The following is a 20121-nucleotide window of genomic DNA, read 5'->3' as shown; positions in this document are numbered from 1 at the left end:
TTTTTATTATTATAAACTAAACTGTTGATATTGTACAGTTGCAACAGTTGTACATAATACTGTACAAACATGGTCAAACATGCCAATGTCAACTGACAATGCTACTTTAATTGCTACTTCAGTAGATTTGAACGATTACAGCATGTCACCATTATACCTCATTTTATTAATATATCTCTTAATAGTCATTAGTCAATGGATGTGTAATATATTGTATATGTCATATTTATCAGATAGTTGACATAATAGGTGCTCTTGACATAATCTGTAGATAGTAAATTACAATATATTGACAAACAACATTCCATTTTGAGTAGCCATGCATCAGATTGAATGTGATTATGAATATTTAGATTTTCGTTCGGTTTCATTTTATTTACTGCATCACACCTGCAGGTAAAGCTGCTTTTACCTGGCATATGGTATGCAGACTTCAGAGTGTGGTATAGATGTGTTTTATCACTGTAAACTTTACTGATGGAAAGAAATACGGGATCACATCAACTATAGCAGCTGTGTTCACACTTGCACAAGTTAAACTGATTCAGCTATACTGGTTTGGCTACAACAATTTTGGTTGGAAATGATGAGCATTCACACATACTATAGCTATATTGGCATACAGCAGAAGTGTAGTTACCTGTATGTGTGCAAGATGTAAAAAAACCCATTGGACTATGAGTCTGTTAGGTCACTGCTAACACAATTACTGCTTATTCTGACTGTCACATCGCTGTCACTTCTGCCTTATACCAGTTTAACTAAAACAGTTTGTGTTCACACTTACATTTTAAACTGCTTTAGTTACACCAGTTTAACTAAACCACATACCAAATTGTTTTAGCTACATGTATACTCGTTTAGCTATATCTTTATTGCCAAAAGATCGCATTCACATTTACATTTTAAGCTGGTTTAGTTATACCAGTTTTGTTATATAAGTTTAGTTATACCAGTTTTGTTATACAAGTTTAGTTATACAAGTTTTGTTATACAAGTTTAGTTATACCAGTTTAAAGTGTGAATGCAACTATTAACAGGAAAATGTTACTGAAACAAAAACCTTCACACAGTCTTTGTACTTTATACACACATTATGACACTAACAAAAATTGAAATTTGGTTTTTAATCTTAATTGTTCCCTTCTTTCTTTCTCTCGGCACATTTTCCTTTTATTTATTTATATCCAGAATGCAGTATGCAGAATGTGGATCGTATATAATACATTTTGCCTTCCACTTTCCTTGTGCCGTGTTCAGATAAAAGCAGCTTACGTTTTTTTAGTATTCAATAAAAAAAAATATTGCAAGTTTTGTATTTTTATGTATACGTTGCCTTTTTACATTCTTAATGCTTGTTAGTATGAATGTCACAAATCATGTTTTATAAATTATTCTTATTATGTAAATTCAGAAGCAAAATATAGATACTGTATACTAGTTAGTAATGAAAACATTATAATTTTATTATTGCATTTATTTTCATTTTTAATTAATTTCTTTTGCTATTTTCATCAATAATTCCACGTGCCAGTGCTGACCCTTTGACTTAGGTCTGCGGGTTATACTGCCTTCAGTGATAATGTACATTTTTATTTCTCTTGTGTGTGTGTGCGTGCATGAGAGAGAGAGAGACACACAGACACAGATACGACAGACAGACAGACAGACACAGACACAACAGACAGACAGACAGACCGAGAATGAGAGATGATTAAACTGAAATAATATCTTACGCCCACATTGACAGTCTATTAATTTGGTAGATTTTATGAAAGTCAAAGTTCACATTACCTTTCATTTGACCAATAAAACACTTCTGGCAGGTGTTTCTAAACAGTACTTAATAAACCTGAAACTAGTGAGGCAGTATGTTCCAAGATTGGTCTGGTGACATAGTTGATGTTGGGTTTTGGTGGGAGTGGGGGTATTATTAGTGGTTAGAACCTGTCTGATAGTGGATAGAATCATTGTAAATTAATAGCTTCTCTTGGGGCTAAAACAGACCGATTCTGTAGCTTGGTCTGGGTCTGGCAAGTGGCTAAGACACCATGTCTGCTTTATTTTTCATCTGGCTCTGTAACTGTTACACTACATGTTACCAATGTATATTTACTGCATTTATATATTAGATATATTATCTTCTATAAGCACACACAATAATAGTTCCACATTTATTAACGTATACCTATCCTGTTGTTTATTAAGAAAAATGGAAAAATAAAATTCAAACATTGTGCAGCTCACACTGTAGTAAATATTGTGCATGTTCTTTGTCGTTTGCTCTGTAGTTCACACCAGCACAGATGTGGCGTGTTTTGTCATATTTAATTCAGTGCCTTTCTCTTTCTACTGGTACCATACTCGCCAGACCCAGACCTTCTCCAGTGTATTTGAGGGTTTGGTATGATTTCCAAAATAATATGAAATTACACTGTGTCTCCCAAACACATTTGTGAAAACAAAAATGTAAATAGGTCTTCCTCAAAAACTAGGGTCATTGACTTTAAAGAAAGTTATCCTGACATTTTGATACCTTATAATAAATAATAATAATATATTCTTTATTTTAAGAGGGTAAACTCCGCATCATTATGCTAATCTCCTCTGAGGTCCTCTAATAATAACAATAACAACAAAAACAACAATAGGCCTATAATAATAATAAAAAAAATCTCTCTCTCTCTCTCTCTCTCTCTCTCTCTCTCTCTCTCTCTCTCTCACACACACACACACACACGCGATCTCTCTCTCTCTCTCTCTCTCTCTCTCTCTCTCTCTCTCTCTCTCTCTCTCTCTCTCTCTCTCACACACACACACATAAATGCATGCATCTTATGATCACTTTTTCAAGCATAAATATGTGTGCGAGCATACATGTATATATGTATACACACGCACACACCAATAAAAAAAGATGGAGAATTAACACTTTGGTTGTGAAATAGTTGTGGTTGTATAATATGTCGTTTTACAATGATGACAAACACATACATTTGTGATAGCATTTTGTCTTCATTGTAAAACAACATAAACATGTACATTTGTGATAGCATTTTGTGTGTTTTTCTCTGTCATGACACCATAATTAGAATTACATTTTTTTTTTTTTTATCCAAAGATGTTGGTAATTTTATACTGAATTTAAGTAGCTGATATGATCTTTTTTTTTTCCCCTTTTTTTATTGCACACATAAGAAAGTAATATCTTGAAATGGTGTTAGTTGTTTGATTTGTATAGTAGTAGATTTTTTGTTTTTTTTTGTTCTGTTTAACTGGAATTGAAATTTGCTTCAAACTTATTTTTAAACCATGAGAGTTCTGCTTCTTTCTTTTGTTAGTGTGATACATGTATGCTAAGTGATGAATGGATATCAAATCAGTAATTTAACATCTCTGGTTGTTTCTTATTTTGTATAATTGAAGTACACTTGTATTGCATTTTCATTTATTTATGAATAGTACCGGTATTTTACGAAACATTTTTTTCAAAATGTTATGTTCATTGTGATAATTTATACTCCTGTATTGTAATTGTGCATTTTAATTGCCTTGCAATGTGAGTTGAAATTTTATTTTGTGAGTATGCAAAAAAAGTTACCTCCTGTCCAACCTTTATGATCAATCCCGAAACGACCCTAACGACCCTAATTTGAGAAAATTGTCATTTGCCTTGATTAACAGAAAATTTAAGAAAGCATAATTTCACTAAATATTTGTCAACAAATGTACTGTGTGTGCAAATATGTTAAGATTTGGATGCAGGCCCTCTCTCTTTCCTTCCTTTCTCTACTTGGAATTCCATCTTCTTCCCAATCTGACAACTCCACCGGTTTTTCACCTTCTTTTGCTGTACACCTCCACTTCTCAGTCCTTGTATCTCCAACCAAAACAGGTGCTGGTCTCTTGTATCAATCCATGTCACACATTTTAAGATTTTAATGAATTGCTGTATGTGTTTTCAGTGGGGGTTTTGTGGTTTTTGGGGGTTTTTTTAAACTAAAACTTGTTTTGTTTAACAGAAATAAAGGTCTGGGAAAAACAGCACTATGAACCATCATTAAAACCATATGGTGGATTGCTTTTATTTTGATATTTTAAGTATCCATGTAATTTTTGTTTTACCGGCAGTTTACCAAACTGAATTCTAGGTTAAGGATGTTTGTATGCGTGGTCAGGTTATTTAGTGGTGTCTGCTAAAAACATTTTGGGCATTATTTAATCTCTTTGAACCTGGATGTTTGTGTGCATGGTTAAGATGTTTGATGATGTCTGCTGAAATCAAATTGGGTATTATGGTGCCATTATTTAATCCTTTCAACTCTGTCTACCTCTTAGGAACCTGAAGAAAACGTACAGTACACAGAGATGGGACTTTTCCGTCAGTCGGCAAATTTCCACTAATTCATAAGCCCCAAGGACCATTTTTTATATTAATGTAAATTAAATCTCTTTCGAAATTTTTGGGGGTATATTATGTAATATGTGAAATGACACTATATTTTATTTCTTTTATATTTTACAATGTGAATTTGACCATGTGTATTTACTATAATTGAATTTTTTCAAATAGCAATTTCATGGTCTAAATTTTACAAAGGTTTTTAAGTCGCTTCTTTTTTGTTTGTGTTTTTGTTTCAGAATGGCATTTTCAGTGATAAACTTTTCAAAACGGCTTCTACTTCGACTCTTGTAATATTTTATTCCTTTTCCACAAATTCTCAGAGTACAGTAATCAAAACCTTGAAGCGAAAGGGTTAATGGTCTTTTAGTGAAACGTGTGCAAGGTGAGATATAGATTGTTTCTGTTTCTAACATTGGATGTCCTTAAAATATTAATATTTAATATTTGATCTGTCTTTGTCATTGTATTGTTTCTAGTATTCCACAGAACATTCGTTGTTAATTTAATGTTGCATGTTTTGTCTTCCTAGGGCAAAACTTAGCAACTCCCTTTATAGTAAAAATTAACACAGTATAATTTTTCACATTATTAAGTTATGCCCAAGTTTTATTTCAATCAGTTATTGCAAATTTATCTACAGTTAAACTTTCTTTCTTTTTTACCATTGTCAAATTTCTGGAAGCTTTTCAGTTTAAAAATCGGAAATTGGCACCTCCAGTGCCAAAGTCAATTTTTCACCCAGGAATAAACATTAAAACTGGCTTATATCATTAGTGTTTAAGTAATAATCTTGATATTGTAGCCAAGCAGACCTTTAAATCCAGTACATCTTGACCATTTCTCTTCTGTTTTTTAAAAACAAGTAAAAAGTGAGTAACTAGATTTTGTGTTTGGACAGCATCCGTTTCTGGCAGACTTTTCACATTTAGCTGTACCAGTATTACCGGTATGTATATTTGTTTAATATATTGTACAAAGATGTGCCGCATGGGAGTAGATTAATCCATATTTTCATATTTAAACGGTGATGTTGATATAATGTTTAATTTCTGCAAATACGGAAATGGAAACATCAGTTGATTAATGCATCGAAATAAAAACTTGAAAAACACCGACAATATACAGAATTTGTTCCAGTAATAGAAATGGACAGATGCATCAGACTGTGAAGGGAGACTGGCAAACGTATTGTAAAAAATTAATTACTGTTTCATAGATTAAGTTGGTCCCATGTTTATGTAAATTGTGTTTTGTGTTCATTTAAAAAGCAATTATTTGTTTAACAAAACCACATCGATTAACACAATTGCTGATATTTTATTTTTAAAATAAAATATATTGGGCTGACTTTATGATGGCTGATTTTTTTTAAATGCTAGTGGTATTGACAATATATGTAGTTATAATGTACATTTGTACACACAGTGTAACTTCAGCTCATTTTATTTATTACTTGCAACAACCACAACTATGTTCATTTACCTACTTTGGTAAGCTGTTTCAAAGTCACAGTCACTGGTACCTGTTCGGTTTTTTGACGAATGTGTTTTGCTACATAATATTATGCTTATCACATATATGTATCTTTTATCTTGATGTTTGTTCTCCTCTCTTGGATACATTTTCCAGAGGACTGGGAGGGTGTGTTTAAGACGGACCTTCAGGGTTTAATTTCACTAAAATATGTTTCCAATTAAAGGCTTTCTAAAGACTAAAATTACATATTAAATACATTTTCTTGTTTACAATATTGTCTGTATATATACATAGGTTGTTCTGGTCATTCTAATATTTGTAGTAGCTCGTGTATTTTTACCTCTCAATAATTTCAGATGTACAAAAAATATGTATTCGAAAATAAACTGAAGATTGTGCTTCGACAAATGTTCGGACCATCAGAAACGTTGAATATATGGATTAATAATCTAAACTAAAAAATGTATTTAATTATTTAATTTAATGGTTAAAAAGGCTGTCAATCAGAAACATTTTAATGGCAACAAACTCAGAAAAGTATTTTTGAGCTAAATTTCAACGTAAACTTTACTAGTATCTGGTGGTCTTGCAGGTGATTAAAATATTCCCATTACCTCTTCTGGAGGTAAAATTGGGGATAGATTTTTGAGACAAAATTGGGGATAATTTTGTTTAATCTTCAAAAAAAACCACCTTATTTTTTAGACCTGTTTCACTATTCCCCACCCCTTAAAACCTATGTGATATACATGTATATAGATATATTTAAATAAAAAACAAAAGCAAAAAAACCCCAAAACACTCGTCCAGTATTCAGAAAATATAAATATCTGTTTGCCATTTCAAGTTCACCTCAAGTTAACAGTTCATTAATTTTATATATCACACGTTATTTTGTGTAAAGGTTACAATTTGTTTTTTTTGGTTTCATTTTATAGAAATGAATAGAATGTAAGAGGAAGTTTTTGTGTTTATGCAATGTATATCAACAAGATTTTGTTCCTTGTCTTAGCTAATAAATTGCAATCAAGTAACGTAAAAAATCAACAATGTGGACGTAAAACAAATCCATTCTAATAAATAAAAGTGAAACACCCTCCGTTAAACAGGAAAGGGTGCGACGTTTCTAACTTCAGGCGCATACGTTTGCAAAAAGTATCGTACTGCGCATGTGCGGTTCGTCATTTTCCATTTTTAAGGCAACTACATGAAAAAATATATGTTTCTTAATTATGCACAGTTGCCGAACACTTAATTTATTAATTTTTTAAAAGGAAAAATTCAATTTATCAAGCGTTATAGTTCCGGTCCGCGTTTTACCAGCACACATCGCTCACACTTGATGTCAATACTAATAGGCATTATGATTACGTTCATACCTGCGAATAGTTTGTTAAAATTTTTATTTTTAATGAATTAACACAATTTATATACTCAAAATTATTTACAACTGTTATGAATGGATTATGAATACTATTCATTACAATAGAGGCACAGAAATGTAGCATACCTTTTGCAGATCGAATATAATAATTGAAAACAAATTCTAACAACAGGGGTCTTAAAAATCGTAAAAATTAAATTCTTTGGCCTTGTTGATCTGGCACGTGTGAGGTCATGTGACATGCACCGAATGTTAGTTCATCATTCTCCATTTTAGGTCAATTTCTACGAGTCATGTGGACCCGATATCGGTAATTTTAAGGAATAAAGAAAAACGACAGTAAAATTAATGGTTTTAGGGGTTTGTAAAGTTTTGTATTTAGATACTTTTCTTAACTTTATTGTTTATAAAAATGTTCCTGAACTGTGAAGAAAAACTTCATAAATGAACGGCATGCCGATGACAACAAATCGGATATTGATTGCGCGAACCGTGCACAAGAAAACAAAGTGAACGGAATTTGAAGTATAACGCAGTTAGGGACGTTGACGATATATATAGGGACTATACATACATTTCCATTAAATGCAGTTTGAAACAATTCGTAAAATATATGGCATCTTCACATATTTAGGTTTGCATATTGTACCAAAGAAAACATTTCTGTATGAATGTTGGAGGTGCACCGTTTTATATTTACAGATTAAAAACACTTGCAGCTGTTATGCTGGTTGCAAACAAATTACTACGCATTTTTACATGGATTAGCCTATAACTAATAATGTGGGTAGAATGATGCTTTCACTTTTCAGGTCAGCTTATTTTCCCCGAATATGTCCATGATTTTTGCCCGAATTTGAGGATTTTCTCCAGCACTAGGTCAGTGGACAGTTGTCCCTTAAGCTTGTTTACTAATATATATATTTTAAACTTCATAATATCCCTAAATAGTATATGGCGCCTATTTTTGTTGGTGTACTACCTGAATGTGTCGATACGTTAATGTTAACATTATCGGCAAGAGGAATTGATTTCGTATATTGGAACCTAACTGTCAGTGCAGTTTTTATTCATGGGAAATAATCCATCTACTACCAGTAATCATTCGTAAGAGGGCACTGCTCTGTTTCGTACTTCCGGGTCTGTGATAGTGTTGATCATGGTGGGTGTGCCAACGAAATAACTTTTTAAAATGTATTTCATACGTTAATGTATATGTGTATTTAATTATTTTATTTTACAGTTGGTGCATATTTAATTCTGACTTTATTCTAATTCTGAATTGTCTGGGGTTGTTTTGTTTTTCTCTTTACTTGTAGACGTCTGTCCGGCTCTAATCCGGAAGTGTTAATTGAAGTTTGGGAACAGGCGACCCCCCCCCCCCCCCACACACACACACACACCCCACACCCCACACCACCCCGTCGCTCAAGTAATTTAATAAAACAAAATGTATTTTCCTGGAGAGCTTGACTCTATTTAGAAACTTCGTTCACCACATTTACAATCTAGTATAATCTAGACCCCACCCCCCTCAAATGTGCCTGGGGAATCACAACGATTTTCGGAAACTATAATGAGGTTGAAATTGGGGTTTTGTTTGTTTGTTTTTTTGGGGGTGGGGATATTATTATCATTTGTATATTATTAGTATATATGTTCTTTTTTCATTTTGGGGTGGTGGGGGGTGTTTTTGTTTGGGGGGGTTTTGGAGTGTGTGTATGGGGTGATTTATAGGTGCACCATGGTGACTGTCCACTGAAATTAACCCAACTGATACCGATTGTAAAATGATGAAGCACACAAATTAGCTCATATCCTGTATATATAGGGACTATACATACATTTCCATTAAAAAGTAAAGTTTGTTTTATTTAATGACACCACTAGAGCACATTGATTTTTTTATCTTATCATCGGCTATTGGACGTCAAACATATGGTCATTCTGACACTGTTTTTAAGAAGAAACCTAGTCGCTACATATGCTACTCTTTTACGACAGGCAGCAAGGGATCTTTTATTTGCGCTTCCCATACGCAGGATAGCACAAACCATGGCCTTTGTTGAACCAGTTATGGATCACTGGTCGGTGCAAGTGGTTTACACCTACCCATTGAGCCTTGCGGAGCACTCACTCAGGGTTTGTAGTCGGTATCTGGATTAAAAATCCCATGTATCGAATGGGATCCGAACCCAATACCTACCAGCCTGTAGATCAATGGCTTAACCATGACGCCACTGAGGCTGGTACATTTCCATTAAATGCAATTTGAAACAATTCGTAAAATATATGGTTGCATATTGTACCAAAGAAAACATTTCTATATGAATGTTGGAGATGCACCGTAAAATATTTACAGATTTAAAACACTTGCAGCTGTTATGCTGTATACACAAGACATTAAAATCAGTGCAGCTAGGGTCCCCCTCCCCCTCCCTCCCTCCCTCCCCCCCCAAAAAAGAAACAAAAAAATAAATTAATAATAATAATAATTAAATAATAATTGTTATGCGATTTTTAGCAAAAATTATCTTTTTTAAAAGGTGTAAAGTTTCCCATTAGGAAAAATATAGCGGGTTTCCTCTGATGACTACATGTCAGAATTACCAAATATTTGACATCCAATAGCCGATGATTAATTAATCAATGTGCTCCAGTGTTATTGTTACCAAAACAAAAACTTTACTCTGGCTGAGAGAAATTATAACTGTACAAATGTCTGTCTAGCTCTTGAACAGCAGAGTACTCAGGCTAACATAGACCATACTACAGCAGAGTAATGTTGTGTTACTTGCCCATAACAGGGTTCAAACTTAACGGTCGCCCGATCGTCCCTGGCGACTAAAAATAACGACGGGCGACTGAAAACCCACAGTAAGGTTGCCCGCCTGGTGACCGATTTTTTTTTTTTTTTTTTTAATCAATAATTAATAAATAAAAGTACAGCTATGTAGCCTACTTTGCACCATGAAAAAGTGTAGGTCTGCTTTTACATATAAACATATGCCCAATATAAGAATAGGTGTAAGGTAAGTTAAGTGGCATGTAAAATTGGGCACAAATTCATGTCGACAAGATTCAGCCCTGGTTATGTGTACACATCATAGATCGTATCCACTGAACATTATATTTTAGGGTTTTTTTTAAATTATTATTTCATTGAGATGGGGTTGGGGGAGGAAGGGGTTGTGTCGGTTATACCAGTGCTCAACGTTTGGTGAACACAAGCATCTTTGTTGGAAATGCCACAAATGTATTGACAGTGACAGTGGGTAGTCACAGTGGCATGTCTGTTATTTATTTAAAGAGTGGGTTGGTTCAGTGCAGGAAAATACTCAAAATAAATGTTTTCTCTTATAATCTGTTGCAATATTGTTGTGTTTTTTTAGAAAATATTATTCGGGCAAGTGAAAATAGATCCGGGCAAGTAAAAGTGCTGTCACCACTTGCCCGGATGGCAACTCAAAAAAAAAGTTAAGCGCAGACACTGCCATAAAATAAAACACTTACCGTTGGTCAAGTAGAAGCTGGAGTAGGATGTTCCAGTAAGTGATAAGTGCTTAAGAAATTCTTTCATCTTAATTTTTGTTCTATTTTTACAGGCAGCCACATTAAAACCATATCTTCAGGCAGTCAGGCATTCACTGACGGCAGCCATGTGTCTACAGAACTTTGACTCTCAGATTGTTGAAAGACATAATAAACCAGAAGTTGAAGTAAAGTAAGTTTTCTGTTACATCTACATACATAATGTTCATTTGTATATTAAGCAGTAATTTTTGGTGAATACTGTAGTTTTCATTACCACCAACTTTTCATGCTTACAATTAATAGGGGTGTCACTTTACGTAATCAGCGATAGGAATCGATACTTGGTAAAAATAAGAATTGATACATAAGGCCACCTACAAAATGTACTTTTCATGTTTACAGTTGTACACCTCACTACACTCTTTTAATACAGTCGCCTACTTTTGAATCTCTTGTGGCGAGACGTAGCCCAGTGGTACAGTGCTCGCTCAATGCATGGTCGGTGTGGGATCAATCCCCGTCAGTGGGCCCATTGGGCTATTTCTCACTCCAGCCAGTGCACCACGACTGGTTTATCAAAGGCTGTGGTATGTACTACTCTGTCTGTGGGATGGTGCATATAAAAGATCCCTTGCTGCTAATCGAAAAGAGTAGCCCATGAAGTGACGACAGCGGGTTTCCTCTCTCAATATCTGTGTGGTCCTTAACCATATGTGACGTCTGACGCCATACAACCGTAAATAAAATGTTAAGTGCATCGTTAAATAAAACATTCCTTTCTTCTTCTTTTTTTTACTTTTGAATCTCGGACAATTCCTACTTTAGACAGTTACATGTACATCCTGACAGGCTATACATTATGATACCTGTACTTGATCATGTGGTATTCATTTCATCAAATTACTCATTGAATGTTTAGTCATTGGCCAAACAGATAATACTAAGACGACATGCATAGGTTCTTCCTCCAAGTTCCAAGGTTATATCTGCGTTCAAATTTCAATAGCTCAAACATTGATTTTGACTGTGAACTTAATCTTTTGTCAGTCGACATTCAGTGGCAAAGTTTGTTTAATGTTTTCATTTTCTTTTTTAGAAGCAGTAAAGAACTGTTGCTGTCTCCTGTTGTGATTAGCAGAAATGAAAAAGAAAAAGTGTTAATAGAAGGTTCTATAAATTCCCTCAGGATCAGCATAGCAGTAAAACAGGTAAAAGTAACCACTTTTCATTAACTAACTGTTGTATTGAAATGTTAACTACAAGTACACTAATATTTTAACACAGTGGTTATCACTAATCATCAGGACAAGTCTATTACTGATAATGTTTATTGCATATAAAATACTTTTAAACTACAGAGCTCTCTATACATGTATGTTCTCCAGCTTACAGTCATTTCGACAACTGGTTAAGAGGTGATTAAGGGATGATCCTGGAGGTTTCCTCATACATACTTTAATAGTGATTTCCCCACACATTTGACAAGGCATGGTAGACTAAACACTTTGGGGGCATTTTCATTGTAGCATTTGGTTTTTTTTATTAAAGACAAGCATAAAAATAAAATGTAATTAATGTGTTTGCTTTAATAAATGAATGGCAAAATATATAACATGCATATTTTATTAATTAATAATACATTTTCTGAGTGCTTTATAAAGTTAATTTTAGAATTATTCAAAACAGCTTGCTTAATTTCAGGACAGCATGGCGATGATTATGGCAAGATGGTGCTAAAACAAGCTAGGGAAAGCACTACTGTAGATTGAGTGTTTAAATTTAACTAAATGTCGGATACCAAATGGCCTGTGTTTAATGTAGGCTACATGTATATTTAAAGTGTACCGAACTGATATTGCCAGTATTATGTTTATTTCTTTCAGGCTGATGAGATAGAAAAGATCTTATGTCACAAGTTCATGAGATTTATGATGATGAGAGCTGAAAGTTTTGTTGTGCTTCGGCGTAAGCCTGTTGAGGTAGGTACAGTAGTAGGGTGGGGGCTACAGAATGCTAATATGAGAAAAATGAAAATGTGCATTGGGGGCATGACATAACCACTCATTATTAAATGGGTGACAATCATCTACATAATTTTCATCTCATTCAAATGAAAAATAGTAGATGTAACAATTTAATTTGTACAGAAACATATTTTACCAGCCAGCTATTTAGTTGTTACATTATTCAAATTAACAATATTTATGTAATTATATAATTGAAATATGTGTATGGAGCTTTAAATGAGAAAAATGCTTATGGTACTGGGCATAATCTAAAGAGGAATGTACACAGAGTGTATACTTCAAGTCTCGCAAATGAAGTCACTGCTATCATGGTTAATTATCATGGGACTCTGCATTTAATTGTCATTTAAAAATTAGCAATAATATGCGTTAATCTGTAAACTCACCAGTAGTGCACTTTAACAGTGTAAAAAATTTTTAAATAGTGTAATAAAAATTATAACATTATAAATCAGTCATTAGCATATTCAGTATTGTATCCCTCCAAATAACTGATTTCAAAAGAAGTTATAAGAGTTGTTGGGGTATACAGCCATGTGCTTTGTCTGCAGATCTTGATACATGGTTCCAAATACATCCATAGGAGCTCTGCCACTTTTATATTACACACTAGTACTGGTGCCAAAAGCTTTTATACTGCTTCAGTAAACAAGGTGCGGGGGTTGAACTTAACAACGGCACCAACAGCAATTGCTGTTATTGAGATATAAATTGCCGTAGGTCGGGAGAATCACTGACAACATTTTTGTGCCGCTGGATTAAAATTGCTGCCATCAGTAAAGCTCATCAAAAACAATGTGTACACCTGGTGGATGTAATTTGCTATTATTGAACAATTGAAATATGTCTACATACATATGGAGAAAAAATAACTTTTTAGACATGGTTATTTGCAGCAAAAGTCACTTTAAAAAAAAATCGACATGGGTGGGCCATTGTTGGCGACAAATTCTTATATTCAAGTTCTGATCTGAATGTACGTTCGGATGTACATAGAATAATATTTTTTAAAAAGAAATGTATATATTTTACAGAAATAGTTCTCATATATTTTGAGGGCAAATTATGTTTTAAGTTATTTTATCGTATTATCATTATAGGTCAATATATGTCCATGTTTTACAAAATGTCTAATCATGTCCACAATATTCAGTTCTCAAAGTTGCATCTTTTTTATTTCCAGGGTTACGATATTAGCTTCCTGATTACAAACTTTCACGCAGAACAAATGTACAAACACAAGCTAGTAGATTTCATCATTCATTTCATGGAAGAGATAGACAAAGAAATCAGTGAAATGAAATTGGCAGTTAATTCTCGGGCCAGAATAAGTGCGGAAGAATTTTTGAAGCATTTTTAGTTACCATTACCCAAGAACTTTTTTTATGTAAGTATTTAAATAACACCACTGAACAGCATAAGTATTTTAAAAGGAAAATGAAATCAGCATGTTCAATTTGTTGATGGTGAGAAAACACATCCTTATTGATAACAAGGTTCTAAGAATCTTTTGATACTATTTTCACACATACAGTAATACTGTTTAGAAAGTATTATGAATGGTATACATGTATGTAATTCTTTAGTGAATAGTATCACAGTTGTAAGATCAGAGATGTCACGTCCCCTTACTGTCAGCTGTTGAATAACATCATGTAGTGTGGTTGCGTTTAAATAAATAGCACGTTTGAGTTTAAATAACTTTTCGTATTTGCATGTACATGTATGGTAACTGAACAAAAACATTTAACATGTAATAAAATATAAGTATTATTTTATAAACATCAGCATTTTATTATTTCCATGAGACAAAAAAAAAATTTGGAGGGGGGAGAATATATATTTATTTGAAAATAAACAAATAATTACTATGACATCCACGTGTAATAGCACGTATTGTTAGTATAATAGACTGTGTTTTCCGATTGTTAGCTAAATCTATAATAATAATTCCAGTTGACATCATAGTCATTACATACATTGTATACTCATTGACATCTAGCATTTGTTGAAAAACATTTTTCATTTTATTTCAACTTATTTTCGTGCTTATATCCAATTATGGTTCAAGCACTTTTTTCTGGGGACACAGTTCAGCTATTTGGGCTGTCTGTCCAGGACAATGGGTTAGTTGTTAGTGAGAGAGAAGAGGGTGTAGTGGTCTTGACACCTACCCATTGAGTCGTTAAAACTCAATCTGGGTGGGAGCCGGTACCGGGCTATTAACCCTGTACATGTACCTATCAGCCTTATGTCTGATGACTTACCCACAACACCACCGAAGCCGGTGTTAAAAAACAAATGCAAAAACACACACTTGTCATGTAACACATTTCTACTTGAAAATCTGTTATAGGTAAAATGTTGGTTTTACAACTACAGAATTTATTTTAAATTTTATATTTTTAATATATTTTCAAATTTCATTTGCTAATATTTTTTTTTTTTTTTTTTTTTTTTAATTGCAGAATGATGCCATCTATATTGAAATATCAAGTTCTAAACATCAGAATAGACTGTAGAATGCCTTCATATGAACTGTTTATCACACTGTTATGCAAGTGGTTATGTTTTGGATAAACAGTTACCAGGCATCAACATCTTTTTTTAATTGAATGAGAACATTTTTGTATAGGACCAGCTGAATGAACACATTTATTATCCTGATTTTGACTTTTTTCCTTTGATATATCAAAAAAATATTACATGAGTAACCATTTGATATCATTTATCATGAGTTGTTTTAAAACAAATCCAATAAGCAATAGTGATAAATTGTACCTACGGGACACAAGTGTAGTATTCTGTTTCTTGAACATATCCTCATAGACCAAATTGAAAACAAATTTAAAATGTCTTTTCTAGCTAAAACTTATTTACAATGCCTGTGCTTGTACTGGAAGAAATCGGTTGACGGTTTGTCTCTGACATCACTATGGAGCAGCTAACATAATATATTTGATAACACTGTGTGATATTATAAATCTCGCACTGTGTTCTCTCAAATGGTTGTGTGACCAAAATGACATCCAGTCACATTTGAAAATGATCTGTGTCCCCTCAATGAACTGTATTGAACTTGTACATCAATTGGTGTTTTGAAATAGAAAATCATAAAGATTAGCTTAAAGGCACATACCTTAGTCTCAGCCCGTGAAAATTAACACTAAGTTTAGTTAATCTACAAACCTGTAACACATTTAGATAAAGTTACAGTTGAGTGAAACATGAGTGTGTCTTTGAAATGGTGAAATACCCTCTTAAAAATAGACTAAAACTCGGCTCCATATCTTATTTCTCAAGACTCACATGTGTTTTAAAAATGTAATATGATAAACACATTTTGTGATATTAAAAACACCAGGATGACCAAAAACACTTCGAATGTACGCAAATGGATTATTTAAACAATAAAATCTAAGTGAAGTATGATTTCAGTTATGAAAAATGGCTATAATAGTTTTAAAGATATGCCTTAGTGTTTAAAAACTAGGGTATGTCCCTTTAAGGTGTATTCACCATGGGCTACTGAACACCGAGTATAATTTAGTTTAGTACCTCTTTTTTTTTAATGGTTCAACACAGGACTCTGAAAATTGTGAGAATGATAGTTTCGTTCGTACATCGCTTGTGCTTGTCTAGTTTTGCATAACCCATGTTTCTTTTGTCCATTAGATACAGGACATCATTCACATTTGTCTTGATACTTTACGCAAAAACAAAATTGGTTACCTGTATTTGTTTTGGGGTAACCTATAAATTATTTATGCCATTTTACAATTCTCAGAGGCCTACAACTAGAGCTGGGTGATGTTCGGTATCGGTATCATGTCGACTAGAGCTGGGTGATGTTCGGTATTGGTATCATGTCAACTAGAGCTGGGTGATGTTCGGTATCGGTATCATGTCGACTAGATCTGGGTGATGTTCGGTATCGGTATCATGTCGACTAGAGCTGGGTGATGTTCGGTATCAGTATCATGTCGACTAGAGCTGGGTGATGTTCGGTATCGGTATCGTGTCGACTAGAGCTGGGTGATGTTCGGTATCGGTATCGTGTCGATACTGATTTACCACACCGAGCGGTTTTCTAAATATCAAAATTTCGGTATTGAAAAATGCTTCCCGCCATTTAGTATAGCACTAACAATATATCTGATGAACACAAAATGATATAAATCAGATCAGAGCCTTGTGTAGCTATGGAATTTAATTTTATTTAGATGAAATTAGCGGGTGATCCTCAACTCTGGCATGCATTTAAAGCAGAAAATACTGCTTAATATTGGTATTGGTATTTTGTCAATACCGAATACTGTACCGATACAGAGGTAAATCACACCAAAAATACTGATATTTATACCGAACCTCCCAATTTCAATACATCCCAGCTCTACCTGCAACATGACAATGCATCGTTGTGGTTTCAACAGATATTATATATTTTGAGCATGTACATTTATCTCTGAAGCAGGCTTTGTGCTACAATAATAAACTACATGTATTCCTCTTCTTTGTTCATTTTTCCATTACCTTCTGCCTTTAATTAGTTTTATCAGTTATAGGACAGGATTTTTTATATACACCTCATTCAGAACTACAACTATTTGATGTCTAATATATGGTTATTTTAAAACTTGAGCGAGAAAGAGAGAGAGACCACTCGCTGCTACCACACCAGCTACTCCCTTTTAAAAATCGGCTAGGGAATTCTCCATTTTTGCTTTCCCACAGCAGGACAGTTCATACTATGGCCTTTGATGTACCAGTCAAGGGCGGGACATAGCCCAGTGGTAAAGTGCTCGCCTGATGTGTGGTCTGTCTTGTTCCAACCAATGCACCACGATTGGTATATTGAAGGTGGTGATGTATGCTATCCTGTCTGTGGCATGGTGCATATAAACACTGGTTTGACTGAACAACATTGTTTTGGGGCAAGATGTAACTCGGTGGTAGAGATTTCACACATTGGGTCACAGGATCAATTGCCCTCAGTGGACTAGTTTTTTTTCTGCCCAACAGGTGCTCCATGACTTTTGCATCAAAGACTGATATACAGTGTCCTATTTATGGGAACATGCATATAAAAGATCTCTTGCTGCATTTTGGAAGGAGTAGCTTGTGTAATTTCCACTCTCGACCAAGTGTCAAAATAACCATTTTAGGACACCAAACGCATACCAGCTGTCGGGTCTATATTTCTAATATTTTTTTATAAGATCCTATAACACTCCTATATTGAGATTCATTTCCTATATTTGACTCAATTGCTTTGCCAAAATGCCGATGAATAAAATATGTTACGGAGTTATATTCGAAGTGAAAGGCAGGCCAGCCTGTCAGAAATTCAGAAGATGCTTTGAATGTGCACCAACTTTCAAATTATCCTGGATATCGGCATGGACTGCTGGCAGGCCTTAGTATATATTTGTTCAGGGTTGAAAATTAACATGAAAACCATGGTTGCCAGCAGAGCCAGTTGAAGAATAATCTTACTGGCCCTCCTCAAATTCAACTAAAGGATCTCCTTGGGAGTGGCTGTCCTTCTAAAGACCAGGCACTAGATAAAGATTCATAGAATCATCCACTGTTTTGCTAAATACCCAGTCGACTCTGTATTGTGCAGAGATACATGTACTCCCCTGATCTCGTATTACGGTTTTTGTTGTTCAGATTACGTTGGATTTATCCTATGCAGTTTTATAAATATATATTGTTTTTATTTACACTGAATGTTTTACCCCTAAAAACGTTATTTCAGATGATATGGGTTTACAATTTAATAAATTAATATGTTTTTATATTAATTTTATCTTTAGGCCTACTTGCCAGTTAAAAGTACATGTTAAAATTTAATTTTGCCCCAGAATAATATAAGCTAATTAAATACGATTAATACATTGAATAATGTCAAAAAGTAGGTCTGCTAAATAATTATGGCATATCCAGTCCATTAATCCGACAACTTCAAAAAAACAAAAAAACATGATGTGTTTGCAATACGTTTTGAGCTATATTTTTTTAAAGCCTCAGACCAAAATCTCAGAAGCTGAGGCTGAGTCTGGTAAGTCTGACGTTGTCAAAATATTGAACATGTTCTATAATGTTGTCTGTTGCTAGATCTGTAGTTCATGCCACCACAATAGCGGTGTGTTTTGTCACATTCAATTCAGTTTCAGTGCGTTAATTCGTCACCTGGTACCATTTTCACCAGATTCTAAGATCAATGGTCGCCCAATGTACCTTTGTGAAATTCATAGTCGCCCATAGCCAATAAAGGTCGTTACGGGCAACCGGACGACTTGTAATTTTCAACTCTGTTTGTTGAGGTAGTAGATAGTATCTTGTGTACATATGCAAGATAAGAACATACCATTAGTAATGTACCGTAAACGTCTTTAAAAATCAGTGTAAAAATGCCTATAATCATGATAATCGGTCCAAATTTTCCTATAAAACTCCTATATTTGACCTCAAAATTCCTATAAAACTATATTTTGGTATGCAAATTCCTATATTTTAATATGTACAAGTGGCTGGGAGGCCTGCTATATTTGACCTCAAAATTCCTATAAAACTATATTTTGGTATGCAAATTCCTATATTTCCTATATTTTAATATGTACAAGTGGCTGGGATGCCTGCTATATTTGACCTCAAAATTCCTATAAAACTATATTTTGGTATGCAAATTCCTATATTTCCTATATTTTAATATGTACAAGTGGCTGGGATGCCTGCTATATTTGACCTCAAAATTCCTATAAAACCTATATTTTGGTATGCAAATTCCTATATTTTAATATGTACAAGTGGCTGGGGAGGCCTGAGCTGTATAAAATGTTGCTTTTCCAGTGCACCATTGGTCAAACTTGTTGGGATATAGCTAGTGATGGTGATCAACTATGGCAAGATTGGTTGAATAATCTTGTGCTGTTGGCATTTGGGTTTCTCTCCCTTAGTGCCCTATCACTGCTATCTCAAAGGCTGCAATATATGTACACGGTCTTTACTGGTAATGTGCATACCCGGTATAAAGAATCCCATGCTGCTGTTCCGCTGAAATAGCTCGGTTATTGTCACATTTTTTGCCTCAACTTATATTTTTGTGCTTATGTCCAATTAAGGTTCAAGCACGCTGTCCTGGGCACACACCTCAGTTATCTGGGCTGTCTGTCCAGTTCAGTGGGTTAGTTATTAGTTGGTTAGTGGGAGAGAAGAGGGTGTAGTGGCCTTACACCTATCCATCGAGCCTTTAAGCACTCTCCCCGAGTTGGAGCTGGTACCGGTTTACA

General features: G+C 34.1%; 1 protein-coding gene across 1 annotated transcript; it reads left to right on the top strand.

Annotated features, from left to right (window-relative positions):
* Window positions 1–8318: 8318 nt before the first annotated feature.
* Window positions 8319–17335, top strand: LOC121368060 (actin-related protein 2/3 complex subunit 4). The gene is made up of 6 exons (XM_041492584.1): window positions 8319–8427; window positions 10871–10989; window positions 11896–12007; window positions 12683–12778; window positions 14010–14213; window positions 15295–17335. The coding sequence occupies exons 1-5, from the start codon at window positions 8425–8427 to the stop codon at window positions 14184–14186; spliced, it is 507 nt and encodes a 168-aa protein (XP_041348518.1). The 5' UTR covers window positions 8319–8424; the 3' UTR covers window positions 14187–14213; window positions 15295–17335.
* The last annotated feature ends 2786 nt before the right edge of the window (window positions 17336–20121 follow it).

The sequence above is a fragment of the Gigantopelta aegis genome, chromosome 3, assembly GCF_016097555.1.
Source record: "Gigantopelta aegis isolate Gae_Host chromosome 3, Gae_host_genome, whole genome shotgun sequence".
In the NCBI taxonomy this organism is placed as follows: Eukaryota; Metazoa; Mollusca; class Gastropoda; order Neomphalida; family Peltospiridae; genus Gigantopelta; species Gigantopelta aegis.
Note: the sequence above shows the minus strand (reverse complement) of the source record. Positions and strands in the feature narration are given on the sequence as shown.

Excerpts from the sequence above, each read along its gene's own strand:
- LOC121368060 (XM_041492584.1), top strand. Across the intron at positions 12,008-12,682 it reads TCAGCATAGCAGTAAAACAG|GCTGATGAGATAGAAAAGAT; the intron begins GTAAAAGTAACC and ends TATTTCTTTCAG. Across the intron at positions 12,779-14,009 it reads TTCGGCGTAAGCCTGTTGAG|GGTTACGATATTAGCTTCCT; the intron begins GTAGGTACAGTA and ends TTTTATTTCCAG.